This window comes from Alosa pseudoharengus, unplaced genomic scaffold (genome assembly GCF_046254945.1).
Source record: "Alosa pseudoharengus isolate Yale_2024_CS ecotype anadromous, Long Island Sound unplaced genomic scaffold, YU_APseudo_1.1 YU_APseudo_1.1_scf_3, whole genome shotgun sequence".
NCBI lineage: Eukaryota > Metazoa > Chordata > Actinopteri > Clupeiformes > Clupeidae > Alosa > Alosa pseudoharengus.
The window spans coordinates 33,031,642-33,053,978 of NW_027468718.1; the positions used below are offsets into that span (position 1 = coordinate 33,031,642).

At 39.0% G+C, this 22,337-nt stretch overlaps 1 protein-coding gene and 1 long non-coding RNA gene across 2 annotated transcripts; both read right to left on the reverse strand.

The window, feature by feature from the left end:
• Positions 1-3,349: 3,349 nt before the first annotated feature.
• Positions 3,350-7,061, reverse strand: LOC143099921 (ZP domain-containing protein-like). Its single transcript, XM_076262834.1, has 5 exons — positions 6,927-7,061; positions 5,405-5,805; positions 4,865-4,964; positions 4,458-4,755; positions 3,350-3,936 (listed from the first exon to the last, which is right to left on the reverse strand). Exons 1-5 carry the CDS (start codon positions 7,059-7,061, stop codon positions 3,815-3,817), a joined length of 1,056 nt encoding a protein of 351 aa, XP_076118949.1. The 3' UTR covers positions 3,350-3,814.
• Positions 7,062-7,441: 380 nt separating this feature from the next.
• Positions 7,442-8,484, reverse strand: LOC143099740 (uncharacterized). Its single transcript, XR_012981729.1, has 5 exons — positions 8,404-8,484; positions 8,041-8,064; positions 7,866-7,898; positions 7,570-7,590; positions 7,442-7,465 (listed from the first exon to the last, which is right to left on the reverse strand). It is a non-coding gene; the product is annotated as an uncharacterized LOC143099740 (long non-coding RNA).
• Positions 8,485-22,337: the final 13,853 nt, after the last annotated feature.

The following is a 22,337-nucleotide window of genomic DNA, read 5'->3' on the forward strand; positions in this document are numbered from 1 at the left end:
CTCCACAGTGGCAATTGTGAGGAACCCTGAAAGGTTCCTTTAGGCCCCTCCAATTCTAAGAGTGTAAGAAGGCACATACAATGAAGAAATAAGAGCAGCAAAATTTGGGTTGAAATTGTGCAATTGTGTATACAGTAGACAGTCAATATAATAGTGCAAAAGTCAGGCCAATAAATGGCTGAGGTAGTTCTGTTTGACCTAAGTTTGCAAGTGGCATAGTGGTGCAAGTTATGTAAGAGCAGCAGAAGTGTGTTCAGAAGTGTTTTCAGGACAACAGGACAACAACAACAAGTTGCAAAGTGTGCAAGTGTACAAGTGGAGTAGTGCAAGGCAGCCATTGTGGGTTCAGGCATTTTTAAAGCTTCTTTGGTGGTTGTGTCCTACTTTCAGGCTCAACGTAGGCTAGCGCCTCCAGTTGGTGGGGCAGAGTATCACAGTTAATCCGTAGTGCGCAGGCGCTAACCTTAATGATCTAGGGTGCATTCAGGACAACAGAAATTGGAGTATACCTCACGTATGCGCGCACGCACGTTCAAAAATGACGAATATAGACAGCTAAATACGCCATTTCACCGCCGTGTATGAGTAGGTCTAAGAGTGAAAAGTTTTATAATGCCCTGGGCAGCCACATTCCACTGCAACTATGCGCAGCACTTGCCACTCAACAATAAAAACTGTGCGTGCACACACCAGTCCCGCACTTGACTTTACATCATTAACCTATTTCAGTATATAGCCAGAGAATGTCCGTAGACGGGCTCTGATATAGCCTAGTCTAAGGTAAATTCCTTTTCTGACTTCTTTCTCTGTATCGCCATGGCATTTAGAATAAAGAATAACGTTCGCAAACCGTTCTGATTTTGTTGCCAGCATAAAAACACGCTTACCATCGGCCTATCCGCAAATTTTAAACACAAGGGATGAATTGAACGATGACAAAGTCGGACATATAGGCATAGTTCATATTGAAAAAAAAGCTATACAATTTGGAACTCTAGCTTTTCACCGCAGTCTTTTAATGCCATAATCAAGTGCGGAGTCTGCGCCATACTTAAGCCCAAATCACACCCAAGATTCGCGACGAGATGAGCAGCAACTTGATGCAACATTCTAAAACCTTGCAACTGTGACCAGACAAGGTGAATGCTTTGCGACAGCTTAAAGATTAAATACAACCTGAAACTAAAAAACAGACCAGGCCTCTACTGGAGACCAGCCTTTAACCCAAACCTGTAGCCAAGCCAGGCGTTTAAAAGAGACAGGCGTCTCTTAGGGACTCGGCGATTATTTGAAGTTTTACGGTATTTAAATATTTAAGGGACTTGTTCATGACGAGTATGTGTGAGGAATTACACTGATTTATGGTGAAATATGTAATTATATTAGTTTTCAACCCTTTTCCACCAGACCATATTGTTAAGCCATTTTGAAAAATGGCCGCCGTGGCCCTAAAGGGGTCAAATCTGAGGCGCCTACAATCCTAAATCTGATCAGACCCCCTTTGTAACTTTCTCTACCAATTTTGATGCGTTAATCACAAAGTGATCTATTGTTGTGAACATTTGGGTAGCCCAGACTGTCCTGAAAAAGGAAGATATAGCATGTGATAGATGACCATTCCAATGTCTAAGATAACTACAGTATCTTATCTTAGATTACAACAGCTCAATATGATTAGCTCAACAACACTGGTGACCACTTCTGCATAATTTTAACGCAGTGCAGAAATGTACAGTATTTTTGACCATTTCTGAACTGTGAAACTCAGCAAACATGCTACGTGGTTGTGAACTTGCAGTATAATCATAAATATCAATGTGATTGGTAAGGCTGGACCAATGATTAGCAGTGACGGACTGGACGGTCTGGCATTTGGGCAGATGCCAGAAGGGCCGCGGCCTCTCGTGGGCCGTTTGGGGCGGCCAATCACGGGGCGGCATGCTTGTTGGGTTTGCACGGCCCCTTCATTGCAAGGCCGGTTCCACATTATCTCTCGGCCCACTATCAAGCATCAGTAGTGTTAAATGGCTTCATATCAGACAGCACTTCGAAACATAAGTGAATGTCTGCTTAAATTTAGTGAAGATGCTACGGTCGAAAATCTACAGTCGGAATTCACACACCTCGCTATAAACTCTGGGACAGTCTGAAATCATAAACTATCTGAAAACAGGGCTTTAAGTGTAAAATACCGAACTTGTCCTTTAAGGCTAATATTCAATTGTTTACAACTGTAACTGACTCCAGGTGGATGTCGGAAGGCAACTGCAAGTTCCACAATGTATTGCTGTGACTGCTAATTATGATTCCAATTACACAATGTTGTATTTATCTGGAAATAAATTGTTCATATAAAGGCTTTAGATGTAAAATTGTTCGCTATCGAAGTGAGGCCCTTGCAACCATATGGCAAGTTGCATTTCAAGTTAGCTCTGGGATTGCAAAAGTCAAAGTTCACTGTCTTAATGTACTGAAAATCACAGGACCCACTCGAAGGCAGAGGACAAGTGTGTAGAGCAAAACATCTGCATTTCAGATTTTTTCATCCCCACAAATCTTAAACAGGTGTGATAATTAAAAATTCCCATATTATTTTCCCATAGGAAAAATCACAAGATACCGGATCTCCTTGTATGGCCAAAGATGGTAGCTTTTTTTGTAAACGAACCTCAGAGGCCTATTGTTTCCTGCACTGTGTTCACCTCTCGTTCCTTGTCCATCTGTGTCTTGTTGTCTTAGCCTATCCCTGTGTATGAACCCCTAGTTTTGTTCAGTCCCTTACTGCACCATTGTTTATATATTACTGTGTTATCCTGGTATCCCATTTACCAACATTACTAGATGCACAGCCACTGGGTAAAAGACGTTCAGTGGCCTCGTCTGCTATAACCTAGAATTGGCATAGTTTGTAAACTCATGTTGTCTCAATAATAATATGTAGTTTTAGGTTTCATCTCAGAGTTTGTCTTTCATTTGCATTATTAGTATGCCGTAACCTCCACCTATTTTTTGATGAAAGCATGCATTCCTTTGCCTAGAGACCCATGTATATTGTCCTTGTGCTGGTTCGTTCTTTGTAAAGTAAAGATTCGTTTGAGTATAATTGTGTGTTGTTGTACATTTGGGTATAACCTCAACTGAGTATCTTGACATAACATGGCTGGCAAGCAACCATAGGACTCAATATTTTTCTAGTAGGGAAAGAACAAGTGTATACTGTATGTAAAGTAGGAAATCCAAAGAAGTCCAAGTTTCCAGTTATTTTATTTCACCATCACAATGTAAAATTACATTAATTGATTTAATGAATATTTAGCCAGTTATTTTATTTCACCATCACAATGTAAAATTACATTAATTGATTTAATGATAATTTAGCCTTTCTTTACCCAACCACATACTGTAAATTATTGTGAATATCAAATCATATCATATCATATCATATCATATCATTATAGATGACCTGATATATAATGATAAATACCCGACACCTTGATTAGTGTAAACATAATGTTATGTTTGATAAAATCCAACTCAATTCAAAATCATTCATTTAACATTAAGGTCATAATGTTGAGGCTAATTTTTGCAGATAACTACACTCTTCTATTTGTCAGACTTAAAGAGACTTACAGTTCAGATAACACAAACAACAGAGGGTTAAAGCAAAGCCAATGAGAATTAGAGGGCATCTTAGTCATGACTTAAACTGGCATACCTTGCAAATCAACCATTTAAAAGTCCAATTTAACAATTTTTTTTGTTTCTCCCATTTATGGTAGCAATTTATAAACAAAAATATCTTTTGACCTTTTTAAACCATCCTTTGATATGTAGCCTTCCTGGTTCTGTAGATCACCACTCCACAAACCATGGCAACAGCTACCAGGAAAGCTCCAAAGAACATCTCTAGGTTTGGGTCCAAGTTTTGGGCCACTGTACAACAGAAAGGGGGAAGTTTTCAGAGACAGTCAGGACTCCACTGACTCGCCAGAGGCGAGTGGGTAAACTTAACAACAAGAACTTAAGACATCAGCACTTAAGACTCAGTGAAATTCGATGTAAACAAACCAAGCGGCACTGAGCTGCTAATAACTGTCAATTATAAAATGACAACCTCCACTTCTCTGAAATGGCAAATGTAGCCATGACAGTTAGTTCCAGTAGAGTAATTGATTAATTTCTGATTAATCACTTTGTGATTGTAACTGCTGCACACTGCAACTTTGAGCGCATCCTTCGCCAGCCTCACGACTCATTTCGTACTGTACTTTAAAACAAATCATGTTTCTGCACAAAGGACAGCTGTCATTCTGTCCAACTGAGCCAAAAATCACTCTGACACTGGTACTGAGGTTTTGGTTTACGTGACCAGAGGTTGTTATCCAGGTAAAGATTTCTAATTAACTGATTACTACGCTTCGCATCACGGGTCAAGTGGTCTCTGGTTACGTTACCTTGATCGGGCACACTTGCAATTGCTCGCTGGGGCCTAATATGGATGGGACCCTGGGAGATGAAGTGACGTGACGTCTCGAGGGGGGCGTCCCTCTTGCGCCTTTGGAGCTCAGTGAAGTGGGTAACCTGGCCAACAGGCAGGAGAGAATGCTCGCTCTCATTCTCCTCAGTAGGGATAAAGTTCTCATCAGTCAGGCTGGGAGCTTCCCTCTTGCGACGTGATGCAGGGCAGCTCTGAGAGCAGGTGCTGCCCGCTATGCCGGCCTTACAGAGGATGGTGGAGCAGGTGATGAACACCTACACACAGAGGACATGGCATCTCAAGAACCAACAGAGGACAACCTTATAATGACCTTATAAATTACATAAACAGTAGACTGTCTGCACAATAAGCTATGATCATTACCTGGTCATAGAGGCCAATAAACTTGAAAGCCTCCATTGCAAACTGGACCTTTGAGTCATTGCCATTGGTATAGATCTGCACAGTCTCATCCACTGTACATCTGTAAAATAGCAGCATAATGGTAGCCTCTAGCTAGCTGTTGCTTTCAGTTCAGATCAGAGAATATAGTTTGGACATCAATGGTTTTGGAAAGAACCAACACACTCATTAGCATGCAACGACTGAAAACAGTCTGCAATGGAGAGTGCACAGACCCTGTTTCAAATGTGGTTTGGTGAAACATGGCAAGTATAAGGGGTTATCACTTAAACAATTGTGTCAAATTCCAAGCAATGTAATTTTCTTCACACATTTTCCCTATATATGGGCATTTAATATCTCATCAACAGATAATCACTTTTTCAATATTAATGAAAGTCATTTCCATACTACTTCATAAATCTAATTTGTGGATGTCAGATAGACCTTGTTAACTCTTAGTAGATGATCTATCTTGCACCTGCATGATGCTTCATACGTTCAGATCACAACTGGTCTTACCCATTTTTAAGAATCTGATATTTGCGTTGATCGGCAGGAAGATCAGTAGGAGCAGCGGTGCAATCGAGTGCCCGCAACTTGGTGTTGGGAATAGAAGAGATGGAGTCGATCTGCATGTACATCATCTCTCCCAGGTCGAACTCCAGAGGATAGGAGTTTGGGTCCTCTGCTTGACTGTATGCCACTGACTTGAAGAATTCAAACTGCAATGTGAACTCACCAAAGCCTCTCTGCGTGAAATTGACTGGTGGCCTGTGACCGTTGAATTCAATAGTCAGGTTACTCCGTTTGGGATACTTGCAAGAAAATTCAATATCCACCAAAGGTTGCCTGACTATGACAGCACTGGTATCAGTATAGGACACAATAGCATTGGAAAAGATGAGATATTCTCCATCATCCTTAAAAAAACAGATATGGAGAGCAAAATATTAGAGGCAAAGATTTCACAGTGGCAGGTCAATAGAACCGGGTCAGATTAGCAGAACTGAAGACCGAAATTTTAAAAAATGTATAAAAAAACACAGAAATATTTGAAACATTTTGAATTTGGTTCTATCTATCAATTCCTAAAAGCCTATCCCTTTAGGCCTAATTGCAAACAAGGACAAGTAAAGATTTGTCACCTATTTTGAGACTCCAAAACAAGGCCTAGCAGTTATTAGCTGCTCTAGATTGATCTTATTAAGGCCTTACTATAATGCATGTGTCTGTGGATCAATACTTCTTCTGTTGAATGTTCAGTTAAAGCTTAAAGGTATCCAATGTAGTTTCGGGTATTTTGGAGACTAAACCAAATCAGTGGCAAACACAATCTGACAAAATGTTACAGATGGGCAAAGTAGTATTTTTAATGTTTGTTTAGAGCTGCTAATGTTCTTACATGTGCAACTTAATGCCACAGGGTTGTAACATAATTTTAGCACAATATTAGAAAGATTACCGTATTATGGCTTTATGGAGTGATACATTGAGTTATGAGCTTATGGCTCCAGTGATGCAGTGTTGTTTCACTACGGCAACGTATAGTGACTATTGTACAACTATGTACTGTGTACAACACTGAAGGTCATCTTTTAGATTTTACCACCATCAGAAGAATGGCAAATAGCTGTTAGTTGGATATAAGCATTACTGAAAGTTATTTAAAATAACAGGACATTTTAACTATGACCGCCGCTATGAAACTGCATCTAGTGAACATAGTTCCGAGAAAAATTTGAATCTTTCCTGTTATTTAATGGTATAGCAGGCGATATTCAGACAGTGGTTAAATTCACCAGCGTGTAAGCGGATGACCCAGGTTTGATTCCGACTGCTTTGTAGTAAAAAGTTGCTTTGGAAATAAATATCTGAACTAAATATCTAACTTAAACCTATACTATGTTTAATTCTTTATTGATAATCAATAAAGAATTAAACATAGTATAGGTTTAAGTTAGGTGCATATATGGTGTGCTTATTTGCATTTAAGCTGCGTCTTAGAATTCTAACAATCTGGCTTGAGGGTGTGAAGTCTCACCTCCATTTCAGTGCCGCATTCATCGAGGGACATGTTGGCTAACAGGTGAGTCCCGTTTGAGAACAGAGTGCAGTTGGAATTGGCAATCCTCAGCTGATGTTCTTCCAGCACAGATTCTTTCAGCACAAGGTGCATAGAGCTTTGCATGCAGATTACATCCAAATCTGTAAGAGATTAACAGACATTTTAACCCATTTTCTGGAGCACTAACGATAAAATACATTGGTAGGGCTTCAAAGCTTTTTTTATTAACCCTGCAGTGGACAGTTTGGTGCCTGATCACAGATAAAATGTTGGGAAATTATTGTGTTTCCTGGTATTCTGGTCACTGGGTGTTAAACCATCAGCATAATTACCTTGTTGGGTACAATTAGGTTCTATGGAACTATTTATTTGTTTCTGATTGGTAGAGAGACATTCCATGAGTGGGAATATTCCTGGATATTTCAACTCAGACTTTGCACAGCTAATAATAAATCACTCCGTGATACAATGCAATACTGCAGGAAAATTACCTTGTACGGTGTAATTTACCTGACCTATTAGGAGAAATATTCTGCATTAGTATGTGCTTATACACCATATACCCGAAATCAATTTAATTATACAACTAATAATAACACTGAAACACTGAAGCTCTCACCTGCTGTTGTTTCTATCATACCTGCCAGAGAAAGGAAAAGGTGTTCAGCTTATCTGACCACTGTCTGAGTCAACTTCAACATGGCTAACTAATTAGCAAATATTGTTTTTTGTTGATTGCCTCATTGTGCAAAAAAATCTAAGGGTATTATTAATAATGCTGGGCAAAGGGCAAGATGCTTCACTGGAAGTTTCAGCAAGTTACGATATGGCAATCTTCCCGAACACCTAATTATATGGCATAGAAATATTCATAATTGAGTTCCATAATGGACTATGTGTCTCAAAATCACTTACCAGCAAGCAGAAAAATACTTAAAATAAAAAAAGCTGAGAAAAACATGGGTATAGATGTGTTAGAATATAAAAAGGATATGTTATAATAAATATCATGATTGCATATATCAGAACAACCACAAATGGTGGTACATCTATAACATGTTGCGAGAGATAACAGATGTTCAACTCATACCTGTTAAATTTGAAGCGGGATGCACTAAAGTAAAACAGAGGAATTTAAAGGAAGATTTAAATATTTTTTATATAAAAAATAACATATTACCAATTCTAAGTGAAGCTGATTTGGCTGGCTAAAACGGTTCATACCATATTTATCCTTACTGACAACATACTGAGCCCTCACAGCAACGTGAATTAGTTAAGTCTAGTAAAACAGTACAAAATGATGTACAATTATTTCCATATTATTTGTTATTCTCACAGCCAATTCATTATCCATGCCTTAAGTAATGTACATTTTGTAATTATTTTGTCGTAAATTCATTTGAAAATTATCAATGGGAAAAAAATCATTGAGTTATTTTGGAAAACCTACTGTTGAATTTGAAGTGGAGCACACGCAATACGCTGGATGGTGGATGCTTAATGATAAACGTTATTGAATGTTCCAGGAATGCTTAAAGAGACGAACAAATAGCAAAATAAATATATAACCATATATTACCATGTAATAACAGTTGATACACTGAAAATCATTAGATGAATGACATCCAATATTTTGTTGTGTTGCAAGCAGTAGTAACATATTTTCAGCTATCAACAATTACTGCTAATTTTAACATGATGCTGTTATATCATAGCAAAATGGGTGCCGTTATGACAAGATCCATCTTTCCTGATTTATGCATGCAGTAGCAGTAGTAAAGGTTGTGGGCTTGATTCCCAGTTGCTCTCGAGCAAGGGTTTCACTTGACATTTGCATTTACTGTCAAGGGTGAAATTGGCATTTACTTTACGCAAATGTACCTAACGCACCTTACTTACACAAATGAATGCTTTGGTTGTGCAGAAGACAACACTTTCTATTTCACTTTAACTGAACCCTTTGAGACTGACAGCCATTTTTTTTGTAAATTATTTCTAAATTATGTTAGTTTCGCTGACACCTTTGTCCAAAGCGACAGACATCCATTATTACAGAGCCAGTGTCCCCAGACCAACTCAGGGTTGAAGGAGAATTCCGTTGTGATATTGACCTAAAGTGTGTTGAAACATGATACCGAGTGTGAACGTATGTCTGATAGCTCATCTCAGCTTGTCCCCTGCACTCAGAAAGCTGGCGTTAGTTAGCCGATGCTACCAACAGTTTAAAATAATTCTGTGGAAATGCATGGATTCCAGTTGCTGCTACTGGAATCAACTGGAATCCATGCATTTCCACAGAATTATTTTTGAAATCTGATCCCTTGTCATACCTGTTCATTCGTACTTGTCGCTCGACTTATTGTGACTAAATTCAAGATGGCGGCGAACGGTACACTTCCTCAAGGTACTGTCTGTATAAATTGTCTTGTAAATAAACTACCAGTGCTTTTTCAAAGTTCTCAATGTCTCGTTTTAAATATCAAGGCCCTCAGAAGTCTACCAATGAAGTATGGAGCTACTTCGAGCCTCGCAAATGGTGTAAAACAGTGATTTATTCACATGGCTAGGCCGATGCCCGAGGCACCCCCATCGAAAAACTGTTGGTAACATCGGCTAACTAGCGCCAGATTTCTGAGTGCAGGGAACAAGCTGAGATGAGCTATGAAACATACGTTCACACTCGGTATCATGTTTCAACAAACTTTAGGTCAATATCACACCGGAATTCTCCTTCAACCCTGAGTTGGTCTGGGGACACTGGCTCTGTAATAATGGATGTCTGTCGCTTTGGACAAAGGTGTCAGCGAAACTAACATAATTTAGAAATAATTTACAAAAAAAATGGCTGTCAGTCTCAAAGGGTTCAGTTAAAGTGAAATAGAAAGTGTTGTCTTCTGCACAACCAAAGCATTCATTTGTGTAAGTAAGGTGCGTTAGGTACATTTGCGTAAAGTAAATGCCAATTTCACCCTTGACAGTAAATGCAAATGTCAAGTGAAACCCTTGTGTCATAGACTATGGTATCTTGCAGAGAAAATCAGAATAATTGTGTTGTGTCTATAGCACTTCATAATATGTTTTTGATGCTGTGTATGTTCTCCACAATCTCTTTCCTTGAATGACACTCCTAACTACACAAGAACACCACTTTGGGGCATCACTGCCAACTAAATATCCTAATATATGCACAATCATTTAAACACTCAACAGAGCATCTTTACATCTATACAGGTGGTAAGCAGGTAGGTAGGTAGGTAGGTAGGTAGGTAGATAGATAGATAGATAGATAGATAGATAGATAGATAGATAGATAGACAGACAGACAGACAGACAAAGAGACAGACAAAGAAACAGAAAGATAGATGAACTCACTTGTACACATCGATGGCGTTCACAAAGGCAGCTGAATGAGCCGGAGCCTCCTGAGCACTTACTGCAAGGCTCCTCTTCTTAAATAGACACACCAGTCCCTCTCTGACACATCGCAATGAGGCCGATCCGGCCCCTCCAGCCCAGTAGTGACACCAGGTTCACCCCAGGGACAAAGCCTTGGGGCCACAGCATGACAGACAACTGCAACAATGAGAAAGGTCAAAAGAACAGGGACACTATACCTGTTTATTATTCTGTCCTTTCAATTAGAACCAGATGTGGAAAAAGTATTTATTTATTTATTTGGGGGGGGGGGGGGGGGGTAGTACATTGCTACACTGTAAAGTTTGACTGACTAAATTTTGTATACAAAAAAATAGTTACTGTCTAAGGCAGGGGTGTCAAACATCATGCCCGCCAGCAGGTTTCATACGGTCCCCCAGACGTTTTGGGCAGGAAGGGAAAATTAGAAAAAAAAGATATGAAAGAAATGATAATGACCATAACAATGATGGCCCCCCACAAGGTCTCATTCCAACAAATCCGGCCCACTACCTAACATGAGTTTGACACCCCTCTAAGGTCACTCTCACTCTCCCTTTCTAAAGCGCAAAATGGTTAAGTCCGCCTGCACAACGATTTATAAGGTTTATGTAGTTGAGCATCGCTAGTAGTGGACCGCTAGGGTGAAGTAAGGTAATTTGGGACACTTTTTGATAGATCACAAATAAAACTATTTCAAATGCTACACAGGGTGGAAGTGAATACTTTTATCTTAGCAACATTTCTGTGCAGAAAATATGTTTTTTATATTTATAAGATAGGCTATTAACCTTCAAAGACAGTCAGGTAAAATGGGACAGTCAGTTGTAGAATTGAAGAATTTGCAACAAATTGTACAATAATGATAATGTTTATTTTTATTTTTTAATAATTTAATTAGATACATAAAAGGGGGAGAGAGTGCATGTGTGGGGCATGTCCACTTGTGTGCGTGCTTGCTAACAGCTTTTTAAACTGCTTTAATATCTCCGCAATCGAACTGAGACAACCCATTGAAACAGCGGAAAATACACTTTCCTAGGTTACACAGGTAATTGAGGTATCTTGTGATCCACATCTCCATCTCCATCTATTTCAGAAAGATTTTGCGCCAGCTTGATTCATACCCTATGGTAGGCTACATGCTGATCATGGTCACTAGTGGTTCCGGATGCAATTCTTAGTCTTAACCTTTTTTTTTATTCAGTAACGGATGGGATTTGTGATGTAGCGAAGTACAATACTTCACTCAAAACGTAATGAAGTAAAAATAAAACTACTTAAAAAATACAAAATACAAAAAAACTAGGCCTACTCAATACAGTAATGTGAGTAAATGTAGGCTAATTTGTTACATTATACAATATATTCCACCTCTGATTAAGCATTTTTGGCATAAAATGTTCATTGAAAATTTAGAATTACAACCAGCGCATAGGCTTGCACATTATCGAATCGGCCCTAGTCTTATGGTTTTAGCAACAATTATTGTGATTTGCCTGGTATTCTTTAGTAAAATATATGTACAACCCTGTTACCAAGATATTGGGACACTGTTTATATGACCTGCAAAGCCACATTCATAGCCAAAGGCTCCATCTACCTCAAAGCAATGGTTTGTCCTCTCAAGAATGTTTTGAACCACATGCTGACTGAACCACATGCTGACTGATGCAGCTAATGAGTGCAACAAGTACAATTATGATAGGTATGTCACAAAAGGTTAGGCGTGGTTTCACAGGTTGCCTATTTTGGACACTAAATGCAAATCTGGCAAATGTGAAGCACAGTGGCACTCCAGGGCAAAATTAGCTGAAAGTTGTTAGGGGTGCTGAGATGCTGATCAACATATTGTCAGGGTTGTGCAGGATCAACATATTGTCAGGGTTGTGCAGGAGGACCCAAATGCAACACTCCACCAGGCAGAATTACGGACAAAACACAATTTATTTAACACGAACTTAACATTTAAAAAGACACACAGACACAGAGACACACACCCACACAGAGACACACACAGAGACACAGAGACAGACACACAGAGAGAGACAGACAGACACAGACAGACACACAGAGAGAGACACACAGACACACAGAGAGAGACACACAGATTTCCAGAAGGCCTTTGATTCTATTTGGCATGATGGCCTATTTTGTAAACTTATTGAATCTGGTGTAGGGGGAAAAGCATACAACATAAAAAAAACAATGTACTTAAACAACAAATGTGCAATTAAAATTGGAAACAAACAAACAGAATTCTTCACTCAAGAACGGGGTGTGAGACAGGGCTGTCCTCTACAATATATATATTAATGAATTGGCAAAAAGACTCGAGCAGTCAGCAGCTCCTGGCCTCCTATTAAATGACTCCGAAATCAAATTTCTCCTTTTTGCGGACGACTTGGTTCTGCTGTCTCCAACAGAAGAGGGTCTACAGCAGAACCTAAATGTCCTGCACAAGTTCTGTCAGACCTGGGCCCTGACTATTAACCCACAAAAAACAAAAATACTAACCTTCCAGAAAAAATCCAGACATCAGAGAAAGAAATTAACCCTTGGTACATATGCAATCGAACAAGTAAAAAGTTACACCTACCTTGGGCTAAAAATCAGTTCAACTGGTAATTTCAACTTGGCCGTGAATGATTTGAAAGAGAAAGCAAGAAGGGCCTTCTATGCCATCAAAAAAACTATTCAATTTGACATACCCATTCGGATCTGGCTCAAAATATTTCAAACAGTTATCGAACCAATTTCATTATACGGCAGTGAAGTGTGGGGTCCTCTTATGTACAATGGATTTGAAAAATGGGACAAAAACCCAATCGAAACCCTGCATGCAGAGTTCTGTAAAAGCATCTTCAATGTACAGAGGAACACACCTAACAATGCATGCAGGGCTGAATTAGGCCAATACCCTTTACTAATTAAAATTGAAAAAAGAGCTATCAAATTCTTCGAACATCTCAAAACAAGCGACCCCAACTCCTATTGTTATAAAGCCCTAAAAAGCCAAGAGATGAGTGTAAAAACAAGTCCCCTCATCCAGCTAGTCCTGAGACTCACACATACTAATAGTACAACTAACAAAACTAATAGTCAGCCTCAGGACCTTGCCACCCTTTCTCAAACAATTCGGCCTAACCAAATTATAAATGCAGAAAAACAAAATTACTTATCATATTGGACTGAAACAAGAAAAAGACAAAATAAACTTCAATGTTATTTGGCCCTAAACAGAGAGTACACTGTGGCAGACTACCTATCCACAGTCACTGATACCAGACAGAGAAAAACCTTGACCAGATACAGACTAAGAAGAATAAGTCTAAGATAAAGATTGATAAAGATAAAGAAGATAAGTCTAAGAATACTATTAGGCGAGGAACAAAAGAGCGCAAGAGTCGCAGCAAGATATATAGATGCTTGCCATAAACAAAGGGAGTCAGTTCATCAGTGAAGCACACAAAAACTCAAATACACACACATACACACACACACACACACAGCCGTTGCAGTAATGTATGATGCATGATGTTTTGTTTTATGTCTTTACACACTACTACATACATGTATGCTTTGGCAATACAAATTGTATTTTTTGTCATGCCAATAAAGCTCAATTGAATTGAATTGAATTGAGACACAGAGAGAGAGAGAGACACACAGACACACACAGAGAGAGACACACAGACACACACAGAGAGAGACACACAGAGAGAGACACACAGACACACACAGACAGACAGACAGACACACACGCACGCATGCACGCACGCACGCAGAAGTCTACAGTAGCATCAATATTTAACACTATTTAAAAGCCTTCAATCGATGCAGTATGAACTTACATATCACATAGACTATATGATAGAAGAATGAAGGTGGAGACAGTTAACCTGACAATAGCCAGATGAATTTCGCTCCGCCTAGCTCCACTCATCCATCTAGAACCGATCCATTGAAGTGTTGCTTCAGAAGGCTGGGCCTAATCAAAAAATGCTTGCATATGATTGAATAAGCCACTTGTCCGTCATCTATTGACGTGCTACTTCAACCACTCACATCGAAGCCAACCCGTGACGCTGATAACAGTCTCACAGTCGCTTCTACGCTATGTCACATCTATGAAACTCCCGCCCTGCGTCCTGATTGGCTGAACCATAAAGTCGGTTGCAGAAATCACTCTCAACGGAAGAGGTCCCAGATGGATGTGAGTGAAGCTAGGCGCAGCTAAGCGGAACGACATTCATCTGGCTATTGTCAGGTTAGGAGACAGTAGGAAACACGAGAATTTAAAATTAAATGTACCGCAAAGCGGTTCATCCTGCATATTCTCTTCGCAAAAATAAATGACGCTTGACAATTTGTCTCCATCACTCTAAAATTACAGATTTTAAAAACTACTTAAAAAATACAAAATAATAAAAAAAAACTAGGCCTACTCAATACAGTAATGTGAGTAAATATAGGCTAATTCGTTACATTATACATTATACAATACATTTCACCTCTGATTACCATTATTAAATCACTGCAACTTTTGTGTATGTAAATGAGTGTGTGCATGTGTGTGTGTGTTTGCTTTTGTGTATGTGTTTCTCTCTCTCTGTTGTTCTCTGTGTGTGTGTGTGAGGGAGGGGGGGGGGGTAATAGGGTGTATGTGTGTGTGTGTGTGTGTGAGTGTACACACACACACACACACACACACACACACACAAACCATTACCCCCCACACACACACACACACACACACACACACACACACAGACAGGCCTCAAAAGACTATTTTGAAAACATGAAAGTTTTAAATGTGCAAAGGGGCTGTTGAGCTCTATACTCGCAAGATACATTTGGATGGCGACCCATCTTTAATGTTGCATAGCCTATCTCTAAATTTGATCCAAGGTTTTTCTGAAAATTCATGAATCTTTTACAGTAGCTCTATAGAAAAACTGGTCTCACTATTTACAAAGAAATGTACAATAACCATATCTTATGTTACAAGGACTCCATTGCCAGCACCAAAACCCACTATTTTTCCAGTATAATCACTACCAACAAAGGTAACTCTAAGCCACTGTTCTCCCTACTAAACAATATCACCCAGCCCCAGAACTCTCTCCCCCCTCACTTGTACATAACCTCCTTCTGTAACTCCTTAATGTCATTTTTCATTGCAAAAATCCGGAATATTCACCAGCACCTTGGAACAACTCCTCTCCTCAGCATCCCAGCCGACTCTCACCCTTCCACACACTCTTTTTCTTCCTTCCATCTCCCCGCTCTCTTAGAAATCACAGGACTCATTCAGAAAGCCAAACCATCCACCTGTCAACTTGACCCCCTCCCCACACAACTTGTTAAAGCCAGCCTCCCCTCCCTTGCCCCCCTCATTTCTGTCATTATCCACTCCTCTCTCACCACTGGAACTGTCCCTACATCCTTCAAAACTGCTGCCATAACCCCAATTTTGAAAAAACCTGGTGCTGACCCCTCTGACTTTAACAACTTCCGTCCTATATCCAATCTACCCTTCATCTCCAAAATCCTTGAAAAAACAATTGCCACCCAACTCCATTCTCACTTATCCAATAATAACCTGTATGAACAGTTCCAGTCCGGTTTCCGCCCACTCCACAGCACTGAAACAGCACTTATTAAAATTACCAATGACCTCCTTATGGCAGCTGATTCTGGACTCCTCACCATCCTCATCCTCCTCGACCTTAGTGCAGCCTTTGATACCATTTGTCACACCACCCTCCTCAACAGGCTGTCTTCCATTGGCATCACCCACACTCCGTTCAACTGGTTCACATCCTACCTCTCTGGCCGCACTCAGTTCATTCAACTTAAGTCCCTTAAATCCATCCCCTCCTCCGTCACCTTCAGGTGTGCCCCAGGGCTCTGTCCTGGGGCCCCTACTCTTCATCATCTACCTCCTTCCCCTCGGCAATATCTTTCGCAAATTCAACATTAATTTCCACTGTTATGCAGATGACACCCAGCTCTACCTCTCCAGCAAACCTTCGTCCACTCTCCCACCCACCTCCCTTTCTGATTGCATCTCTGAAATAAAAACCTGGTTCACCCAAAACTTCCTTAAACTAAACAGTAACAAAACCGAGGTCCTCCTCATTGGTACTAAGTCCACTCTATCCAAAACCGACAGCTTTTCTCTTTCTATTGATAACTCCTCTGTTTCACCCTCCCCTCAGGTTAAGAGTCTGGGTGTCATCCTTGACAGCACACTATCCTTTCAATCCCACATCAATAATATCACTCGGTCTGCTTACTTCCACCTACGTAATATCAATATTCTCCGCCCCTCCCTAACCCCCCACACTGCTGTTATTCTTGTCCACAGTCTCGTCACTTCCCGTCTTGATTACTGCAACTCTCTCCTTTTCGGCCTCCCCCACAAATCCCTCCATAAACTTCAACTAGTCCAGAATTCAGCTGCCCGCATCATAACTCGAACCCCCTCCATTTACCACATCACTCCCGTCCTCCATCAGCTCCACTGGCTCCCGGTTCAGTTCCGCAAGTCCTCCTGTTTACTTTCAAGGCCATTCACAACCTCGCCCCTCCGTATTTGTCTGATCTCCTCCATGTTCCCACTCCCTCCCGCTCTCTAAGATCCTCTTCCTCCATACACCTGTCTGTCCCCACCGCCCGTCTTACCACCATGGGGAGCAGAGCAGCATTCAGCCGCTCTGCTCCCCGTCTCTGGAATTCACTACCACCCCAACTCAGAAACATTGATTCATTCCCCCATTTCAAATCACAACTCAAAACACATCTTTTTAAAACTGCTTATTCCATATGTTGTTATTTTGTTTGCTTGTTTTGTTTCTGTTTTTGTCTTTTCTTGCTTGTTTTTTTAAATATTTTATATTTGTATGTACGGTGTCCTTGAGTGCCAAGAAAGGCGCCTTTAAATAAAATGTATTATTAGTGGGTTTGATCCAGCAAGCCCACTATTGTTCTTCTTAAGTTTACTTTATTAGTGGGTTTGATCCAGCAAGACCACTATTGTTCTTCTTAAGTTTACTTTATTTATTACAGTGCATGAAAATGCACTGTACTGTTATTCCAAGGCTTTTTCTTCTTCTTCTGACTTATTCTTCTTCTTCTAACGCAGTTAATCCAGCTTCAACCGTTTAACGTAGAAACTTAATTCAAACTATGTTACGTAGGTCTTATTTAGGACATGTAGGCTTTGTATTTTTCATCTTTGTAACTTTTATACTTTTTAAACTATTAATTATTTACTTTTATAAAATCCCCATAGACTTAACATTAGATTATGACATCACAATGGACTAATTAACTTGATTTGCACCTGTATCATCTTCCAGCTGCTCATCTAGGCCCCATCAAAGAATCAGTTCAACTGATTGCACCTGTATCAGCTGCTTTCTACTGAACTAGACCAACTCTCTCTCTCAACTGTCTCTACATTCTACAAGGATATAAGACACATTTCATCCAACTTTCTATCCATTCATCCTCTTCAAACCATTCACTCATCCACCCATTAAACTATCCATCAACATCCATTAAACAATCTGCCTATCAACATCCATTCAACTTTCTGTCTATCAACATCCATTACACTATCTACATTTAACTTTTAAACTATATACTCTGTCTCAGGCTTTAAGGCGAGACACTACAGGTGAATAGGGTAACATTTTTACCAAGCAGATATCACTATGAAACTTACCCAGTTGATTACTGACATTAATATGAGAAAAAAATGTATTACAAGTTTTCTGTAATGTAATGTTTACATATGCAAATTAGGCATTATCTCATTAAATATGCGCTAATTTGCATACATTTTAAAACAAGAAACCTGAGCATTGGATACAGCCAGGTTCAAAATGATGTTTTCATTGTGTTCAGATAATAGATGTTGAAAGAATTACAGAGGGATTAATGAATATCTACTTTAGTTATCCTGTAAATCAGAATATAATGTCAATAGCCCTAAAAATTCGATTTTTGCCATGTTTTTAGGCATAAAATGTCATGTAAGTCAGGCTAGAAATAATATATCAACAAACCCCTCTGTAAATATCTTCGAAATATAGTTAGGCATAAGTCTAGAAAGTTTGGTGTATGTAAGTGCTTCTGAAGTGGAGTTTCCTTGCTCAGAGTGGGAGCGGAAACTCGTTTTGAGAAAACAGCCTTGAAAGACAGCCAATGAGATTCCGTTCTCAGCCTAGACTCGTCTTTGAACTTTCGCGATTGGTTGCTGATACAAAGGAAGTGTCCATATATGGATCACATAGCGTGATACAGGAAAAACAGAGCATTCCAACGGTACTACACACGATATGTTTTGGGTCACAGTCGCGGGAGTGCATGCAAGGTTAGAATGCTAACTTTTGCTAAATTTAGGATAAATATACAGGCGCGAGTAGACACAATATAATGAAATAAACACCTAAATGTGTAAATCGGATTTTTTTGTTGCAGTAGTGTGATAGAATACATGCTAAGGTAACAGACTAGCTCAAAATCTCGAAATTGACCAGTGCATGAAAAAACGATGTTTTCACCTGCCGTGTCTCGCCTTAAGCATACAATATGGCTCTATTAAGACTGCCGTTAAGCAATTAGAATCCTAGGCCAGGTGGCCAGGCCACCTGCACCCTATCAGTTTCTCAGGCTAACCTTTTAAACTATCAACCTATTTGACTGTTCAGTCAGTCCAACTATATTAAACCTCATCTACCTAGTTCAGTCATTCCAACTATATTAAACCTCATCTACCTAGCAAATAATTTAACCTTTTACACTATCCACCTATTTAACCGTTCAGTCATTCCAACTATATTAAACCTCATCTACCTAGCAAATAATTTAACCATTTGAATCCTATGGCAGGTGTTCAGGCCACCTGGATCTCAACTGCCAGTCTCAGGCTTTAAGCATACAAACTGGCCCTATTAAGACTACACATCCTGTTCAACTGCTTCCTCTGCCAAAAACTGTTTCAAAATAAAAGTCCTCACTACAATATTTCACTGTTAAACAATGTAACCCTTTAAACTACTGAACTTTTTAACTGTTTAGCCATTGTAACTGTTACTTGTCATCAACTATGACTCCTACCCACTGTAGCTAGTTAGCATGGTTAATATAGTTAGCATGCTAACATGCTAGTTAGCATTTTTAGCAAAATTGCTAAAAATGATTAGCTAACTTAGCTAAGTCACATGGTTAGCATAGTTAGCATGCTAGCATGTTAGCATGCTAGTTAGCATTTTTTACAAAACTGCTAAAAATGATTAGCTAAGTTAGCTAAGTAACATGGCTAACATAGTTAGCATGCTAGCATGTTAGCATGCTAGTTAGCATTTTTTGCAAAACTGCTAAAAATGATTAGCTAAGTAAAATGGTTAGCATAGTTAGCATGCTAGCATGTTAACATGCTAGTTAGCATAGTTAGCAAAACTGCTAAAAATAATTAGCTAGGTTAGCTAAGTCACATGGTTAACATAGTTAGCATGTTAGCATTGCTAACATGCTAGTTAGCATAACTACTAAAAATGAAAACATTAGCTAAGTTAACTAAGTTAAGTATTATCCACCTATTTAACCGTTCAATCATTCCAACTATATTAAACCTTATCTACCAAGCAAATCATTTAACCATATAAACTATCCACCTATTTAACTGTTCAGTCACTCCAACTATATTAAACCTCATCTACCTAGCAACCAATATAGTTTGTTTTTACTCTGTATGATATTTTACATCATATTTTTTGCATTTTCATGCACTGTATTTCCTTCAGGAAATGCTTTTCTAGTTATTACAGTGCATGAAAATGCACTGTACTGTTCTTCCTAGGCTTCTTCTTCTCCTTCTTCTTCTTCTTCTTATTACAGTGCATGAAAATGCACTGTACTGTTCTTCCTAGGCTTCTTCTTCTTATTATTATTATTATTACAGTGCATGAAAATGCACTCTACTGTTCTTCCTAGGCTTCTTCTTCTTCTTCTTCTTCTTCTTCTTCTTCTTCTTCTAACGCAGTTAATGCAGCTTCAACCGTTTAACGTAGAAACTTCATTCAAACTGCGTTGCGTAGGTCTTACTTATGACATGTGGGCTTTGTATTTTTCATCTTTGTAACTTTTATACTTTTTAAACTATGAATTAAAAACTGCTCAAAATTTCCCCATAGACTTAACATGGGCTGATGACATCACAATGGACTAATTAACTTGATTTGCACCTGGTATCATCTTCCAGCTGCTCATCTAGGCCCCATCAAAGAATCAGTTCAACTGATTGCACCTGTATCAACTGCTTTCTACTGAACTAGGCCAACTCTCTCTGTCTCTCCATTCTACAAGGATATAAGACACATTTCCTCCAACTTTCTATCCATTCATCCTCTTCAAACCATTCACTCATCCACCCATTAAACTATCCATCAACATCCATTAAATAATCTGCCTATCAACATCCATTCAACTTTCTGTCTATCAACATCCATTACACCATCTACATTTAACTTTTAAACTATATACTCTGTCTCAGGCTTTAAGCATACAATATGGCTCTATTAAGACTGCCGTTAAGCAATTAGAATCCTATGGCAGGTGTTCGGGCCAGCTGCATCAACTGCCAGTCTCAGGCTTTAAGCATACAAACTGGCCCTATTAAGACTACACATCCTGTCCAACTGCTTCCTCTGACAAAAACTGTTTCAAAATAAAAGTCCTCACTACAATATTTCACTGTTAAACAATTTAACCCTTTAAACTACTGAACTTTTTAACTGTTCAGCCATTGTAACTGTTACTTGTCATCAACTATGACTCCTACCCACTGTAGCTAGTTAGCATGGTTAGCATAGTTAGCATGCTAACATGTTAGCATGCTAGTTAGCATTTTTAGCAAAACTGCTAAAAATGATTAGCTAAGTTAGCTAAGTAACATGGTTAGCATAGTTAGCATGCTAGCATGTTAGCATGCTAGTTAGCATTTTTTGCAAAACTGCTAAAAATGATTAGCTAAGTTAGCTAAGTCACATGGTTAGCATAGTTAGCATGCTAGCATGTTAACATGCTAGTTAGCATTTTTAGCAAAACTGCTAAAAATGATTAGCTAAGTTAGCTAAGTCACATAGTTAGCATGCTAGCATGTTATCATGCTAGTTAGCATTTTTTGCAAAACTACTAAAAACGATTATCTAAGTTAGCTAAGTCACATGGTTAGCATAATTAGCATGCTAGCATGTTAATATGCTAGTTAGCATTTTAGCAAAACTGCTAAAAATGATTAGCTAAGTTAGCTAAGTCACATGGTTCACATAGTTAGCATGCTAGCATGTTAGCATGCTAGTTAGCATTTTTTGCAAAACTGCTAAAATGATTAGCTAAGTTAGCTAAGTCACATGGTTAGCATAGTTAGCATGCTAGCATGTTAGCATGCTAGTTAGCATTTTAGCAAAACTGCTAAAAATGATTAGCTAAGTTAGCTAAGTAAAATGGTTAGCATAGTTAATATGCTAGCATGTTAGCATGCTAGTTAGCATAGTTAGCAAAACTGCTAAAAATGATTAGCTAGGTTAGCTAAGTCACATAGTTAACATAGTTCACATTGCTAACATGCTAGTTAGCATAACTACTAAAAATGAAAAAATTAGCTAAGTTAACTAAGTTAAGCATTATCCACCTATTTAACCGTTCAATCATTCCAACTATATTAAACCTCATCTACCTAGCAACCAATATAGTTTGTTTTTACTCTGTATGATATTTTACATCATATTTTTTGCATTTTCATGCACTGTATTTCCTTCAGGAAATGCTTTTCTAGTTATTTTTCTTCTTCTAACGCAGTTAATGCAGCTTCAACCGTTTAACGTAGAAACTTCATTCAAACTGCGTTGCGTAGGTCTTACTTATGACATGTGGGCTTTGTATTTTTCATCTTTG